The 18,533-nt window shown below is 35.5% G+C and overlaps 1 protein-coding gene across 8 annotated transcripts in view; it reads left to right on the plus strand.

The window, feature by feature from the left end:
- VPS13B (vacuolar protein sorting 13 homolog B) overlaps positions 1 to 18,533 on the plus strand; it is a 429,893-nt gene that overhangs the window by 187,861 nt on the left and 223,499 nt on the right. For 7 of the 8 annotated variants that reach the window (XM_041470605.1, XM_041470603.1, XM_041470604.1 and 4 more), the window contains 2 exons: positions 6,088 to 6,197; positions 14,570 to 14,717. In XM_041470605.1, the coding sequence (XP_041326539.1) occupies positions 6,088 to 6,197; positions 14,570 to 14,717 (258 nt within the window). The remainder of the gene's footprint in view (positions 1 to 6,087; positions 6,198 to 14,569; positions 14,718 to 18,533) is intronic. The other variant, XM_041470607.1, reaches the window with a different exon arrangement.

An 18,533-nucleotide genomic window follows, 5' to 3' on the forward strand; every position in this document is an offset into this window, starting at 1 on the left:
CTATGCAGCTCAGCATAGGAATATTGCCATTACATTTTCATAGAGATGATTCAGTAATCATTTAAATAAAGCTGATATTTCTGTGTACTACAGCTGCCTACAAATTTTCTTTTTTTCTTGGTCTTTACTGCCTATTAAACTGTTTCTCCGAACCCACACACCATATTCTCTAAGGGAAATTAAAGTTTTGATCAAATTATGTTGGAAAAAAAAGAAGCCTTTCAAGATAACTTGTTTTTGTTTCAAAAACATGCAGCACACAAATTAAATATGAATATGCTAGCATTTTTGTGAAAACTTACAACTCAGCATATCACAAAGTTTTTCCTCAGTAAGAAGAACAAAATGCTAAATGGACTAAGTTCCATTTTTAATATCAGAGATGACGTGAAATAACTGAAGGTTGTTGTCCATACATTGATTTGATATGGCTTTCTACAGATTGATTTGCAGCAATGTGACTTCTTGTACATTGAAAAATGATGCCTTACATACAGCACTTTGTGTTAAATAGTGTATCCAGCAGTTTTGTTTTGCCTCATTATGTTACATCTTTGAGTATACTTCTATATAATTCTGTAATTCAGCATTTGTGAACATTTCTATATGTATATTGATAAAGACAGGATACTTCTGTCTTTAAAAATATGATGATGGCTTATCAGAATATTCAATTAAAATTAGACCTGTCTGATTTAGTTATGATTAACGCAGGAAAGACTCGTACATTAAATTTTTTCTGTTAGCTACAGTAGGCTAATATATAGCCATTTAGCTGTGGCATAAAACTTTAACATCTGAATTCTATCTGTGGGTCCTGCTGTGGGATTTAATAACTGCAGTTCTCTGCCTCACTTTCTCTATTTTTTAAATAAAAATAATTATGTTGACCCCCTTTTTTTTAATGGTTTTCTGCTATAAATCTCAATATGAATTAGAAGGTCATGATAGCAGTAGAAGAATGTTCTTAGTGAATGTTTCTGAATATCAAAGCTTTTTCAATTTAAAAAAAAAAGAATGGTGTTAAAATCTTGTGGGGTATGTATTTTTGGGCAAAGAATAACTTATATGAGAGAGCTGTGTTTGATATTGCAGACCAAAGTGCCTTAGCTAATGGGAAAGTCTTAACCTACTACTTCTGTTTTAGTGAAAATTCTAATATTGGTCTAAGCTACTAAAATAATTGGTTTCAGAGTTATTTTAAGCACTTGATAAATGTAAAACTCTGTGCAAGTACAGTAGACTTGGAGGTTTTTTCTGAGATAAAATTGGGATAACATTTGCATCTGTAGACATTCAAGTCAACCTTGAATAGAGAGACATGCAGACATATACTTCAGTAGTTAGACAAAATTTATTAACTTACTGTAGCAGCTATAATGTAAAAATAATTTTTCACAGTCACATAAACTTTGATGTGGGTTGAGGTGTCTGTTTCCCTTGTGTGACTCAGCAGTTCAGGATGAAATGCAGGACAGTGCCTCTTAGATAAGCTGATTATTTTGCAAGACAGTCATATTGGCTTTGCCCTTGATATGCCAAAGTAGACCAAAGTTGTATGATTAATTTTTATGCAGTGTAACTGCAATTTTTAACTCTTCAGCTCTCATTCTTCATTTTGGGATGTTATTGAAAATGGCTGTGGTGCCACAGGATGACTAATTGGTAAAGCCTATTTGGAGTGTGGGTAAGTGAGCCATACTGGCAGTAAGCAGAATAGTGAAGAGGAGTCTTTTCCCCTTAGTTGACTCTTACGCTAAAATTAAACAGACTTAGATATTTCCACAGTTAGGGATTTACAATGCATCTGCTTTGAGTCAGATAGCAGAAAGAATTAGTTACTTACATACTTGTATAAAATAGAACTCTTCACTTGGGTGTAATATGCAAATCTGCATTTTTATAGTATGCCATAGTGAAAATGCCCTTCAAAACAGTGAGAAAAAAAAAAAAGTAAAAATTATATTTCTTCTCTCGGATATAATTTAAAATAATTAGGTACTAAATGAATGATGCTAACTCTACCTGTTAACATCTACATATCATTCATGTGTCCTGAGAGATCTAGGAGTCATGAGTGCTCAATGCTAAAATAATTCATGGAGCAGTTTATACAGCAAGATGGTGTAATATTTTTTAAGTTACTTACTAAAAATATACAAAGCTTGTCAGAACTAGGTTTTATTGTAGGTCACTCCATTTGTTCATATTTGTGATCCCTCCCTTACAGAAAATGTACATCAACTCAAACTTCAGTTTCCCATAGAGGTTTTGCAGTTTATTTTAGAGGGGGATTTCTGAAATGTGTTACTGGAAGTTTTTACTGGAAATAACATTAAGGTATGTTTCGATACTGCATACACAGAGCAGAATTTGGAAGAAATTCTGCTAGGGTGGTGGTGGTCCTTTACTGTGGCAAAAATTCATTTTCAGGCACATAAATGGCAAGATTATTGTCTGCTCTTCCTAGTATTTTTTTCTCCACATTATTTGGAATGACTCAGTAATGCAGTTTACTCATTCACAAGATTTGTGCAGCTCCAGAAAGTGTTTTTTGCCAAGGATTGCCACCTTCCTTCTCCTTCCCAAAGTGCATTCACTTACACATTCTTTTTTACTGTCCTGCTTCTTTCATTCTTTTCTTGTATCTCTTTGATATTTGAGGCTCATTCCTGTTCTTTTGTGATGAGTGAACATTCCTCAGCTCCGCAACTCTACTGCTGGACTCTGCCTTATTTCACCCATCCTGCCTTTCCCTCTGGCCTCTGTTCTTTGCAGCGGTGTTCCCAGGGTGGGTGTCCTCTCCCACCTCACCAGAAGTGTGCCACATTACCTGTTTTCCCCACTTTTTTCCCCGAGTTTCTATGGAGGGAGCCCCAGGCTGGTGACCCCTCTCCTCCCTGCTCCTCCAGCAGCCTGTGCTCAGCACAAGTGGGAGGAGGTGGCAGCAGGGCCAGCCCAAGCAGGAGGCCCCAGTTATCTTCTGCAGGCCCCTCTCCCCTGGGAAGAAAAGTGCTGTTGTTGCAGCTGTCATCATCCAGGGAGATTTTGCAGAAAGCTCATCCACAGGATGAGAGTGCCAAGCGTCGCTGTGCTCTGCTGCCTTCCCTTCGTCATCCTCCTCTGCCTGACTGCAGCCTCCCTGCCTTCTGTTCCTTCAGGAGAGGGTGGGAACTTGTAAAGGAAGGAAATTATTTGCCCAAGTTGAGCCTGGCAAATGACACCATGACTCAGGAAATTCTCAAACATTAAAGATTACACGGTGTTGGGTCCAATACTTATTTTTCAAATCTGTTACTAGATAGATGTAATAGATAACTCTGGCCAGAACTGAGATCTGGAAAGGAAACTCTAGTATGCTATGGGACTAAGGTCTGCTTTTTTTCTGAAATGTAAATTTAATTAAAAGGAAAAAAGAGAAGGGGAAGAAAAGAAAGTTCTCCACAATCTTAATGAATTCCAGGGAACTCGAGCATTGCATTTTGATGGAGACAGAATGGCAATTATTTTTTTTTTATTTTAGGCATGTGAGGAGTCTGCCACCAGCTTCAAGCTTGATCCTCAAATTAATAAGAACTTCCTTAAAAACTTGGGAGGATTCTTATTTCTTGACATGAAAACAGGAGGCAAATCTGAGAAACTTTTTTGATTGATATTGTTTTGAGGAAAGCTGTTACATGGAAAACAACTTTATATAGGTGATTAAACTGCCCTTAGATATAGTGGCTGAGTAGCAAACACAGCAGTAAATTCAGTAATTTAGTGTGACAGAAGTGGCTTAGTAGGAAGCTGAAGTTACCTGACAGTCAAACTGAAAGGCAAATAATGTAACTGCTTATCTGAGTACTTCTGCCGGGTTTTTTTTTGTTTGCTTGTTTTATTTTATTTTTTTAATATGCCAGGCACAAGCTATCAAAAGACAACTGGAAGAATGTTTGCTATTTGTGCTGCCTTACTGTAGAATTTTATGGGATTATGCTAGTGTTGACTTCATTCAAGGGAAAGGAGAGTTTCAGTTCAAAACTTGACTTACTTGTATTGAACTTCTTAGTTGTAGCTATTTTTTTCAGTAATCAAGAAACTCTGTTAAGTTACTAGAATGATGTGCTGCAGTATCACTGTATTTTTCTTTTCAGGGGTCTGCTAGAAATGTGGGATTTTTTGACTTTGCCTGTAGGCTGCCTTTGTGCTGCACTCATTGGGAGGTCTGTCTCCTACTTTCTGTATCACATGTATATTGAACCTTTCATTAAGTATTGCTGACAACAGGCGGTGTCTCTTAAAGATGCAGGAGTCTTTTACATTGGCATATAAATATCTTATAAAAGATAATGATTGTAACATTTATTTTATCAATCCTCTGTCACCTTTTGCTTCCTTTTTCTAGTTTCCTGCACATCCTGCCACAAGGCATATTCACTGCTCTTACTTGCATGTTACCCATTTATACTTGACATTGGCTTTTCCTTTAACTGCTGATTTATTTCTAAGGTTTATTACTGACATTTAAAACCTTCAGCTCACATGGACTTGTCTGTGTATAGGAGTTCCTCACAGTGTGTGTTCCAACTCCAAGCCTGTGCTAGGCAGATGATTTATCTTTGTGTGTTTCCTGACTGCCATTTTCCCATTGTGCTCATCAGGCTTTGCTTGTGTCACCCCAGGTTGGTGGGTCTTCTGCCATTTGGAATTCAGCTGGCTTTAAAATTTTGTTATATACAAAAAACCCATAACTTATATTTTTTTAATTAATTTCCCATTTACAGTTTTGCTGATGTGTCTTTTGAGGCACATGTTTTTACTGTTTTTTGGAAAGTACATTGAATTGTCTGTCAAGCTCTCTGAATGTATTTGAATTTATTATTAAATTCAGATTGCTGCATAATTACATTGTATACCACAGAGTAAATGTAGTGTACATTGCTTTAGGAACTATGATTCTTGGTATTACAGAACTACTGTAATTCTGTGGAATTTGGTGATGGGGTCTTCCAGTAACCAGGATTTCTGTTTTAAATTTATTTTGTTACTTTTTTCATTATTTCATATATTAATGTGTAGTAAAACTGCAAAGCTTATGTGAAAAGATAAGTGCCTACTACTAGTTGCTACCTTTGTATTCCATTAACCCATTTCCTTCTGATTTGTACAGTTCTGTAATCATGTTCTGCTGCAATAGAGACATTATCTGTACTATTAGAAAAAAAGCCTCAGCAATGTATAATCAGATTTTTAATGCAGGTTTAATGGAGATAGTGCTTCATAATTAGGGTTTTAGTGTGCATGGTTTGATGTATTTCTGGGTACTGACGTATTTTTTCTCCTGTTTTGAGCCTTAACATTTTCCATGTGATGTTTTCTTCACAAACGTAAGAAAACTAAAATTTTACTTTTAAGAAATAAAGTAGCCCCTGTCTTGTAATCCTAGGTCCTAGAAAGTGAGGTTTAAAGAAAATAAGGTATATTTTAAAGCTTAGAAAAATCCTAAGAGCTCACAGTATGGAAGCTGCTAGTGTTGTGTGTTAAAAAATTTGCCTTATTTTGCCTAACTCATCCTCTAAAGAATATTCATGACCATGTTTACATGAAAAATGTTTGTCCTGAGCTTTGGGCAGGGCTAATGTAAAGTAGGCCTGTCTTTATTAAAAGAACTCACTGTCCTAGACCATGGGGTTTTTTTAATTGAGGTTGTGGGGAGTCATGCATTATATTCTTCCATTTCTGTCAAGGATCTTACTGACTCATTTTTTGCAGAGTGTTAATGTTGGCTGAGAATTTGAGGGATGGTGTTGTGTGTATTCAGTTGCATAAGCAATTTTGTGAAAACAAGTACTTTTCTTGACAAAAAGTTGTAATAAGCAAATCAATATGCAAGCTGCTGCATTTTTTTATGTGTACATATAGTGCTGGTAAGTTTCTAACTTTGAATATGTTATTGAAGTTTATTCTTTAAGTATTATTATTTATTATATATGTAGTCCAAGCCAAATAAAAGTCTGCATTAAAGATGCAAGAAAACACTGAATACATACAAGGAGATTCTTGAGCAGGTAGTTAAATTTTTTTTCTCTTTTCTATGGTGTGCAGGTGCTGTTCTCTTGTCCAGTGTGCAGGGATTAGCAATTAATGTTGATCCAGTCCTGTATACATGGCTTATCTACCAGCCTCAGAAACGAGTCAGCAGACACATTCAGCAGGTATGTATTTTAGGAGGAAAAGGGATGGGGAGAGGGGAAGCTTTCACTTCTATGTATGCCAAGTAGTTCATTTTGCCAAATATTTGTAGTTTGTTACCGCTTTCTTGTGATTTGTTGCACATACTGTTGATCTTATTTTGAATTATTTAAAATGTTAAGTTGGCATATTAAAATTTTATTTTCACAACTTTTTCATTTTTAATTAAAAAAACAAAGAAGATGTGTTTGCAGTCACCTTCTAGGATTATTAATTTGCAGCTATTCTTAACTGCTGAGACCTCATAAGCCTTGAGTCTGAATAGTACATCATATTTTAAAATTTGTGATGGTCTATCAAATAATTGCATAACTGATTATAAAGTCAGCACTCTTAATACACCACATTTTAATAGGAGATGAGCCATCCAGTTCATAACTTGACAGAAGTGAGTGCTGTAGCAGATTCTGTGTATGATGTCAAAATACATATTTGCATACGATGTGCTTGACAAAGATAGGAGCAGCTGGGGCCGGGGGTCTGCAGTGGTTCCCTTGATATTTCCCTAATTTTCATGCCACATATTCCTGACCTGAAAAGAACACTGGTTTTCCCTTAAACTAAACTTACTTATAGCTCTTGTTTGGCAGAATTTCCTAGAACTTAAATGGGCTATGGCTGCTCAAACTGGTGGTTCATGTCACCGGTGATGTTCTGTCTCACTTATCAGCGGTAGGTTATTAAGTGAGAAATGTATAAATCTTAATATTTGTCTCATAACTATAGAACACTGTGCACATCAGAGAAGTTTCATTCTGGGCCCCTGAAGTGTGGGGATAAACATGACTTGTAAACATTTGTTTCTCGTGTCCAAATTACCTTGTTAGGTAGTAATTGTCAGACATTAATTTGAGTCCCATTAATCTCATTCTGCACCAGCATCTGAAAAACTTCACTGTGACAGTGAAGCTTTATTATTGTTTTAATAAATTTACTCTGGTTTTAAATGTATTGAGTTAGTCTTCATTCCTGCATCATAACTGGAGCAGCACATTTCCTGGTGTATGTCTTTTGCAAAACAAACCATTTATCTACTTTTTATTGTTACGCAGCCTTCCAAAATGTAATCAATCCTGTTTATCCTGCTTATTTTAAGTGTTTGTATTAAAGTCTGTCTCTAACATCAGTGTATTTAATCAGCTGTTAGTCAGTGCTTTCTTTCTCTTTTGATACTGGGTGACTAGACGGGTTAAGTGACTAGGAGACTTGTTTGTCCCTGGTTTTGATCATCCGTGGCAAAATTTTTAGCCAAATTTTGTTTAAGTATTTATCTTGTAATTCGTGTCATTACCTCATACAGCCTTCTAAATTTTTCCATCATCTATTTCAGATTAAAATTTTTCTATCACAGTACTAATGTTATTAGCATTTAAAATGTCTTAGCAATTTGAAATTATTTAAAATATGAGTTTAAAACTCAACTGTCAATGTCATAGCATTTGCATCATTAACATGACTGTGGTAATGAACTGCGTGTAATAGTACAAATTAAATTGTCTGTAGCAGTCATGAAGAAACTTTATTTGAAAAGAAAACTATACCTGTAATAAATTACGCTTAACCACAGACCCTTTTCTTTTTATAATGCTGTAATTATCCTAGCGTAAGAATTCTAGTCAAAGTTAGGCCTTGTGACTTATTTTTGGAAAAATTCAGCTTGTTACCATAATCTAACTAGTATAACCAAACAAAAATAAAACCTCTATAAAACCTTCCTAATTTTTGAACATTTAACAGCTGTAAGATACAATCCTTCAAGCAGGAGGTGTGGTCAAAATGTTATTGATTGGTAGAGTTCTTATCTTCCTCTGCTCTAATTGTCAGTCTTACACAATTGCAACAGAAAAAAAAGAAGATACTTTCTTTAGAAGTTTTTTATATGATTCAGAGATCCTAAATATGAAGACATTTTAAGTTTTAAAACAATGCTTTTGCTCTGTCATTTTTAGTAAGTCAAAGTTGTCAGTTCTATCTGAAAACACAGAGTTAGAAAACCTTTCAGTATATTTGGCCCTGGGTACACATTAAACTCGTAATGTTAGTACTTGATAAAATAAGTTAAATGAAAGTATTTATTCATTTATCTCTCAGTACAACTATAGTCATGTAAACTGCATTCATACAGGATGAGGCTGGGATTGCCTGGCTCCCCTCAGGGATGGGACACCTTTACATATGAAACTTCTTCATTTTTGTTTGCCTTTTAACTGTATTTCTGGGATTTTGAGTTTAGGTTTATAGTGCCAATTTGGTAGTACACATATTTTACATCTGCTGAAATATTCACCGTGTCTGTTGGAACTGGTTTTAACTGAAAGCATGACAAGTTAGAAATATGGAACATAATAAGCTGCATTTTTACAAGACTCATAACATTTAAAAGTCTCTTTGGCCTTAGTGACATTTTATTCAGCTGGAGCAGAACAGTGACTGACTGCCATGCTGGGGTGTGGGGTACCTGCATCCCAGTGAGGATCACCCTCTTCATTTATTGCTGTTGGACATTTATTACTGCTAGGCAAAGCTCTCTTTGCACCTTGCTGCCCAGCAGCTAAGAATTGTACAGCTGGTGTGATAGCCAAGGCCATGATGTTGGTATTCATTTTTAAGAATGCTTTAGTCTGTATGGATTGTTTTTGTACAATGAGCTGTAAGTGTAGCGACACTCAGTGTGGGAGCAGTTTGTGCACCAGTTGCTTATCTGCCTAAACCCCTTGTGTTTCTTTAGTCTGCATGCCCTGTTGAGAAGATAAATTCTTTATAAATGCTTATGAAAGGTTAATTTGATCAGAATTTAGCAAAGATACCACTATGGAGTGACTTCTTGTACTCATGCTGTTTATAGCTTGTTAACAATGACTCCCAAATGAAAAGCAAAACAAAGCCAAATTTAGAGGCCTTGTTTTCAGTAATTTAATATTTAATTTTGACATTTTTTGGAAGATTTCTTCTGGTGAGTCTTGTGGCAGCAAGGCCTTGTTTCTAGTAATTTTTAGGTATTCTTTAATGTTGTATTATGATTATTTTTAAAGACTTTTTCAGTTGTGGCTTGTTTAATTTTTGTAAACCAATGCTGGTTTTTGTATATTTGCTCTCTTGTAAAAGCCCTTACTTAGCTTTGCAAGATAAAAATTTGAAGAGTTTCTTTTCCTTGATAAGAAGCCTTAGCTATACTTTGATATGGGACAGTCACTATGTGTGATACTTTTTGCAATAAATTTGTAAATCAGTGTGTGTCATCTTTCTCAAATGCACATTAATGTAAAGCCTTTGTAACTTGTCAATACTTTTCTTACATTATTGATTTCTGTGAGCTAAAATGAGTAATTTTAGGGAAAGGCAATTATCAAAAATATGTACTCACAGATGCCTAATATAGATCTGTATTGCTCATATTTCTGTCCATTTGTTTGGCTGCTCCATACATGTGCATGTTACTCCCTAATTTAAAGAGCATTTCAGTAACAGAGTAGATCTAAACCCAGGAGGTCAGGGTGAACATTCTTAGTCATATATAGAAACAAGCAAGAGAAAGACATTGCACTTCCTCCAGATACATCATGCTTTAAAACGCTGGAATGTAATTTCAGAATCCAGATTTCTCCTTCTTTTCTTGAACATCTGTTCCATGGAAGACTGTTTCCCAATTCAAACCCAAGAATTTTTCCTCAGCTGTGTAGGTGGATTAAAAAATCAGTCATTCACAATTCAATTTAATCAAGTATTTTTTTCTTCAACTCTGTTTTTTCTCTGCTCATTTTCTCTTTACCATTATCTTAGGAATTTTACTGTGTTATGAAATCCTTTCGCTGCTTTGTGGAAAGTTCATCATGAACTGAGGGTAATACCAATCTTGATCTTCTGCTTTGGGTGGTACTTTGTTCAGAAGTCTGCATCAGAGATCTCCCTGGAATTTTATCATTATGACTTGATCAGTAGACTCTTGTAGAACAAGTAGATCTTTTAAATTGTTCTGTCTTAGAATGACTTTTGGAATATTGCACATCCTTGATGCTTTAAGAGCCAAATGTGTCTGATAATGAGTGGCATTGAACAAATGACAGAATGTAAGAGGACGTTTCAGAACCCAAATTTAGGATTATTCCATGTTGCAGCAAAGCTGGCTCTTGAGGGCAGAGCTATATTGCTTTGCTTTTCTCTTTTACTTTGAAAAAATTGCTGGAAATGCTTTGATAAAAGAAGCATGTTCCTATAGTAATAGATTTTGATTTCTGATACTGCTTGCAGGTCAGAAGCACTGTGTTTATCCCTATCAGGATCTGTCACCTCTTACCCCATGGAAGGCATTTAAGTTCCTGAAGGATATAGAAATGAAGTTACTTCTTGCTTAAGGAATTAAAACTACATGTAACTCAAACATTATATCTTCTGCTTTCAGAGGCCCCCTGAAACTGCTGATGGAATGCTTGCATCAGTTGGTGAAAATGGGGGGTTTCTTGGCTGACATCAGTCCATCACATAAGTTTGGAAACATTACAGCTAATCAGCAGAATCTATTATCTCAGCAGAACACTTTTCCAATAACTGAAATGCCTACCTGAAGCAGTCATAGAATTTAATCTGAATTAGCAAGTCCACCTGCCAGGAAGGAAGGTGGTTTTGTGCACCCGAGGGGTGAAGCAAGTATTTTTATTTAGCATTTAATTTTAATTAATGCATTTTTATTCATTAATTTAATTTTAATTGGAAACTAAGTCTAATGCTTTGCTTTATTTGAACTCTCTGAAACAATTTAGGTATACCAGTAATCTTAGAAATCAAAACAATTAAATGTAACTCAGTAGTCAAGCAGTGATTGCATTTTCATGTCATTAGAACTTGTTGCAAGGTAGACAGGGTGGATCCTCCTTGCTGTCACAGCTCCTTCTGGCACAGTTTAGACAGTCTTGTAAGCAAACGTCAATATTCTTCTCTGAGCTAGACAGTGATTGCATGACAGGGATCTCAGATGTTCAATAAACACTATGTGTTGAGCAGAGCATCCATCCCCACTCCAAAGACTTGGCTGGTTTTCCTTCCTGCTTGCTGGCTGCAAGCTGCTGCAGGTGTAACCATCGTTCTGTGTGAGTGCAGCATCGTCCCTGTGGGATAACTGCGTTCTGTGCCATCTCAAGGACAGCCATTCATGGCTGGCCTCAAGCTTTAGAATTTGACATTTCACAAGCCAGTGATAATATTTAGGTTCCTATCTCAGAACATTCTTTTGCCTTTGGTTTGTTATCAGGGAGGTGACTGTAGGCATCCCTTGAATGAAAGTTATTCGCCTGTTCAGTTGTTCAAGTTTTCTGTAAAACTCATTTCTCATGCTCCAAGATCTGCCTACAGTCTCTTCAGCCTCACATTTGTGGGAAATTGTAATTCAGAAATAAAATATTTGATTACAAAAAAATCCCCAGGAAAATGAACTATTAATTCACCTAAGGCAAATTAGTCCTCTTTATAGGTATTTTAGCTTCAGTTAGTTGGCATGTGTCCACACAAATCAGGAAATACTTGGCCTGTTGTATTTTTGGCAAGCTGTTTTTTAGCTATTACTTCTCTGAGCCTTTCTCTGGTTTTAGATCTTTATCATTTCCAAAGTCATGTTGACCATGTAGTATGAAGAAAAAAAGATTAAGAATTGGTATCTGTTGATCTATTTGCATGCTTAAATGGCATATATATGTGTGTGTTTTGTGTACACATACTTAACATGGTATGTAATGTGTCAGATTGTTTGTGACAATAAAGATTAAATTTAGAAAAGGATTGCTTTTCTGTAGTTTTTCAGCCACTGCTTAAAAACCTAATTTTAATAATTACATTTGAAAAGTAGTAACCTTTCTTCTTTTGAAATACATGAATTGTTATTATTTTAATATTCTGTATATAATTTCCAAAAAACATTATTGATAAAACCGTCACTATTCTAGAGCAAAATCTGATTTTGACTTTGTGTCAACAAAACAGTCTCATATAAAAGCTGCTGTAGTTCCAGAACTTTGTTACACATTCTGTATCTTCTATAACACTACCAATTAGTAACCATAAAGCTTAATCCCAAGTAGGTGTATTTAAGCTTTACTACATCCTAATTTATAACTGGCTTTTTGGATTCTTGTGATGAAATGCTTATGATTACATTAGCCTGCAGTGTCTTCTTTCCCATCAGATCTGCCTTCTCTTACAGCTGTGGGGCTCTTGTCATCTGCTATTTCCCAAGCCACAGTTTCCTCATCAGTTTGTGGCTAAACCCCAAATCTTGATGATCCTTTTCCATCTAGTTCAATGCTGATCTTTCATCTTCTGGATTCTTTTAACCAGAAATCTTATGCCAAAAACCTGACAAGATTGTACTGGGTGTCATCAGTGCAACATCAGGCTTGATTTCAGTGAGCAAAGATAAAACAGCTGTTTCATTGTCCAGATCAGCACTCAATATTTAGTCATAATTTTTTCCAGCTTTATCTGGCTGTGATAGCCTTGATGTTTTTCACTCTTTGACTAGTAATGTAACTTACTATATTTTGCTGATCCATTTCTTCAGTGGCTCAGAAATAGATACAGCTTCTTCAGGCAGTATTTCCATCCTGTTGTCTTTTGTACTGTCCTGTATTGTCTGCATTCATTCTTCAGAAATTCTTGCTTCACTTTGGCCAGTCAATGTTCTTGCAGTGTTGCATCCAGAATTGCCAAATCATGGCTCAACAGTTGCTGTCATGAGAAAGCTGCAGATGGCTATGCCTTATGAGAGTTTTATCAGATAAATGGCAGGATTTTGGGAATAAGTAATGTAAAATGTCTGATGAAAGTTTAAAACTTCAGATCCTCTCTCTGTATGCAAGTGGGAAGTATTTCTGTGGTGTGAAGGTTGTCTTTTCAAAGCTGATGGGGATTTTTGTTGTTGTTGTAACTAGAGGGTATACCGAGCTGGCATGTTACTGTATTCCAGGAAAACTTTTTAGTGCTTTTGGAGACAAAGCTAATGACTGTGCATTCAGAGGGAGGAGGAGAGATGAGAGTTCTGTTTGTCATGGAAATTAGTATTTTTCTATTAACTTTGCATACCACTGTATATATACATGGATTGTTTTCACTGGAGTAGGATTAAATAGTTAATTGTCTTACTTTAATTTACTTTTATAGTGGAAAATAGTGAAGGCGTTTGGAGCCATTCTCCTTCAATTAAATGATTTTTCTGTTTGTTTTGGGGTTTTGTATGTGTGCACATATTGCACACTGCTTGATTCAGTGATCTGTTTTCTATTGGAGAAAATTTACAAGCGCATTGCCCGCCTCACACGAATTTGTTTCCCACAGAGATTCCTAATGCAATGTGTGAGGTTTCTCATTACACAGCTATATGGATTACATTTTCACTCCAATACGAACAAAATTAAATTACACAAAAATTAAGATGCGTGTAATCCTAATGTCTGATCTTTTGAAAAAGACTTTGTCATCTTTAAATGATAACCGTCTGCAAAATCAGTGGTAGAAGTATTCTGCTTTTGTCAACTGGGATGCATCTGCAATTTACATAGCAGCTGATGTTACAGCAAAACGTTAGGAACCAACTGGATAGCAACGTTGAGATTGTTTTTGATAATTTTGTCTTTTCTTGCTTGCATTAATAAAATAGTAACAACAAAGCCAATAGACTATTCATTTGTTCCAGAATCCATGTGGATTAATACACATCACTCTTATCTAATCTTAAAATAAGGATGCAGTCCTTCAAACTTTTTTCATGCCTACAGGTTTGTATTTTTGTATATGTCAGCAGTTTCACATTTTGAGCAGGTTCTCATTTATTGATATGCTTGAAAGTCACAACAGTTCACAATCAGCAATCACAATCAGTTAAATCTTGAATTTTAAATGTTAGGCAGAAGCACAATAATATAGAAATATCAATACATCCTATATTTTGAAGTTTAATGAAAGTTAATAAGTGTCTTTGGGTCTTCATATCTGGCTAAAATTTTCTAGTTTCCATTAAACATTTAGATAATAATTTTACTTTGGTCAGCAGCCAGGTTTATTCCTGTGGGTTTTGGTTGGTTAACAACCATGGTACTCTAAAGTTAGTTATATATCACTTCTTTGTTTTCATAGAGCTTTTCCTCAGACTAACAAGAATTACAAGTGCAAATCTGAACGTAGCATTTCATTTCAATTTGTTTTCAAAATATTTGTGCTCCAATCAGTGTTTCAGGTTGTCTTCTATACATTTCCAAATATGTAGTTTAAAACATGTTTCTCATGACAGTGCCATAATTCTACATTAACATGTTTTGAGTTTTAGTGGTTCATAAGGTATTTCTTTTTCTAGCAGTCTGTAGGAGCTGTTCCACTTGGTGTGTCAGTAACTCGAAAGAAAGAGGATGAAGCATCAGTTGGAAGTGCACCTTTGGCAAGGCAGCAGTCAAATCAAGCCTCTGAGTATGCCAGCAGTCCTGTCAAAACAAAAACAGTAACAGGTAAATCATTTATTGAAACTATCCATTCTGCATTTGCAACCTCCCTCACTAACGTGCCACCACAACATACCAGCATCAGCTGTGCAAGTACTATGGAACAACTTCTCAGCTTTAGAGAAATTAAAACTTTTAAAATTAAAAATAATCAAATGTATAGTTTTCAAATACATGTTTATATTTATTCCCATTTTTGTTTAGTCTGTTTTGTAAAATGAGATAGAGATGTGCTTTCAATAGAATATCTGCTACTCACCTTGATATTTAGTCCATAATTTGTTCAGACTTCACATTGTGATTGATCTCTAATTTCAGTCAGTCTGTTTACATTGCTCAAAGTCTGGCATCTGTGGAAGTCAAGATTTGTGCACAAACAGTTAAAATTTACTGTTTTCAAAATCACTCACCATAGAAAGTGCATTTTTTTGCACTTCTACTTATGGAGTTCAAGAAATTATTTATTTAGGAGTATTTTCTGGCCGCTTAAGAGTCTAAAGTGAAACTTCATCAAGATAATATGGTTTTCTTGGAATTTGTAGTGTATTTATTCATATGGTACTGTCTGCAAGAAGTAAAGTAGGTGATCATCCAAAAAAAATTACTATCCAGCTGAGACTTCTAGTGATCATTCTGAAATGCACTGAACAAATTCTTTTTCTTTTGCATTGATGTTTATTTCCAGATTATCATGAAGCACTTCAAGATGTTATATACTGAAACTAAGATTACAGTCTTGTTCATTAATGGTAGTTAAATGCTATTTTGTGATTAAAAGGGGCTAACCCATAAAATCTGTTTGCTGAATATTACTGGGTTGTCATGTTATCGCTGGGAGTAAGACAGCAGATTAATTTCGAGGACTTCCATTTAATTCATAAATATCCTTAATTTTTGCCATTTATCCATTTATTTTTACAGTTCATTTAAGCATTTATTTTTGCCTGTGATGAAATGATTGTACCAAGCATTTTCTTCTTTTAACTGTATTTGTCATCTGTTCTGCTTTATCAGCATCACAAATGGTATGATTTGTTTCTTCTTGACGTTAGTTCTACCTGTGCCTGCAAAGCACAAAGGTCTATTTTACTAGAAAAACTTTCATTATTTTGAATATTTGACATTCAAATCCAGCTATTTGCATAAATAGATTCTAGATTAGTTTTTCTTAATTTATTTAACCAGTTTATAAAAAGTAGGCGTGTAGTTCACAGAAACAGCTTTGTATTTGGCTTTTGAAAACTGTCTGGTACCTGCTCAGCATAGTAGCCCTTTTAGTTCTTCAGTGTTTGTTATTCTTCACTTTGAGTATTATCTTTTCTGATCACACCAGAATATTCTACTAAATGAAAACATTATTGTTCAAAGTCTAGAAATGCCATGGATACCAGTTTTGCTTTTTGGGGGGACTTTGTGTGTGTGAGAAATAATAAAATGAAATTATAAAGCATAAAAAATGTCATAAAAGCAAAAGAGGGGTTTCTGTGCATCTCAGCTTCTTCTTCCTTTTTAGTTTGAAGTCAATATCAAGATCTGTTTTCAGTTACACATTGCTGCAAAAATGGATAGTTCATTTGTAGATTTCATTTGTTATCTGCCACTTACTTTAGCCACTCAGTTTATCCAATTAATTAAGCCTAGATGCTGAGGATTTTTTGGAATTAAGTAGATATTTGATTTCTGTATAAACAGTTTTGCAGCATGGAGTTCAATACTTTGAAATGAGAGGTGATGGGGCTAATTCTCTCAAGAGATAACATTGACTAAGAATTTTCTTTTTTTTGAATTAAAGGCAGTCTTCTAAGAGACTATTGAATTTGGTTTCATTAATTTTCAACTGTTAAAATTGTTAAAAAATACTACTATTTTTTTCAAGTGAAGCTACATATGCATATCAGAGGGTCTGCTGGGTTTATTTTTAAGAGGCAGTGTGCCTGACATTACTGGGTTGAAGGACAGTCTGTTGTCATGGTTTAGCCCAGCCAGCAAAGCAGCCACTCACTCACTTCCCCAGTAACAGGATAGTGGAGAGGCTTGGAAGGGTAAAAGGGAAAACTCATGGGTTGAGAGAAAGAGAATTTAATAGGGAAACCAAAAGTCATGCAGGCAGACAAAGCAAAGCAAGGAATTAATTCAGTGTTTCCCATGGGCAGGGGCAGCCACCTCCAGGAGAGCAGGGCCCCATCAGGTGTAAGAGTTACCTGGGAAGATGAACTCCATCACTCCAAATGTCTCCTCTTCCTGCTTCTCCCAACTTTACCTACTGAGCATGATGTCACATGGTCTGGACTATCCCTTTGGTCAGTTTGGGTCACCTGTCCTGGCTCTGTCTCCTCCCAACCTCCCATGCACCCCCAACTTCCTCACCAGAGTGGCAGTACGAGAAGCAGAAAAGGCCTTGGCTCTGTGTAAGCCCTGCTCAGCAATAGCAAAAACATCTCTATATTATCAACTCTGTCTGTGTTCAGCAAAAATTCAAAACACAGCCCTGTAGTAGCCACTGTGAAGAAAATCAACTCTACCCCAGCCTAAACCAGCACACTTGTATTTTAAAATGTTTATGGATTTGTTATACTCTGGAGATAAAATGGTGGGTATATTATAGCTTAAATATTTGATATTTATATGCAAAAATTGTGAGTAAAAATGAAAAGTTAATGTCAAAGAGCAAATGCCTTGCATAGTAATGAAATTGATGGAAGAGATGCTCTCTGCTTCAGTGGAGCACACAGATTTCCCTTATTTAAAAAGAGTCATGTCCTGCTGCATTGCCATGCAATTTCAGTCTCCTGAAATTTCATGTGATGTTGGAAACTTTTCCTTTCTAGTGTTCTTATGCCAGGTTTGTCAATATTGGCTTTGTAGTGGAAAATTCAGGGGACAGTAGAAGTTAACACATGTTTTGTGTCACCAAAATAAAAGGTCTCTGATTACGAAGCCACCAGTTACAAAGGTTAGAAAAGGTTGGATGGATGCAAATTAGAAAGGAGAAATCTCATTCTCAGAGAAGTTTCAGTGGATTCTTTCTTGGAAAATTTGTTTCTTTACAGTAGTATAATGTCTTGGAAGATGATGAATGAGTGACCATAGTTCATTAAACTAAAAATAGAGTGCCTGTGATTCTTCTTCTTTCTATTTTTTCTGAGTCCTTCACTCCCACCATCTTTCACTTTATTTCCTCTCTTAATTTCACCTATTTTCAGTCTGAGCTTTCTTTCATTATTTCTGTCACCTTTTATATCAGGAATACCGTACTGATTATTGATCTAGGACATCTAATGTTACCAGTTCTACTAAAACATTCTAGGAAAAGAGGCAGTGAGCCTTGTATACCTCATATTTATTAATCATCAAGGCTATAGCTACACATGTGTTAAGTTGTGAGAAAACTGAGACCTTATATTGATAATATGTACATCTGCATGGTCTTTGCACATTGAAAGAGATTGTATCTTAAAATCATGCTGTTCAGGTGGTGATTTTGAATTAATTCTTTTCAAGTCAGCAGTCACTCCCTTGAGAACTGCTAGGAACCAGCCCTATGTACTAAATAAATGCAGTTTGTAATCACAGCTGTAAAATGATTTCAAACATTGAGTTCAGTTTATTAGTTAATGGCTGCTGACACCTTGCCAAAAATGGAGCACGGGAAAAGAGCAAAACTACTATCTATATGATATCTGTCTCTGAAAATCCTGTGTTTCTATTCTGAAGTCCCAAATTGTAGGTATTTATAAATCTCCTTAACCACAGAGGCTTCACAACCAGAATAAGATCATAGAATATGTGATTTAAATCTGATATGATGTGGCTGTGAACCAG

This window comes from Pyrgilauda ruficollis, unplaced genomic scaffold, assembly GCF_017590135.1.
Source record: "Pyrgilauda ruficollis isolate IOZ18807 unplaced genomic scaffold, ASM1759013v1 scaffold25, whole genome shotgun sequence".
Classification (NCBI taxonomy): Eukaryota; Metazoa; Chordata; class Aves; order Passeriformes; family Passeridae; genus Pyrgilauda; species Pyrgilauda ruficollis.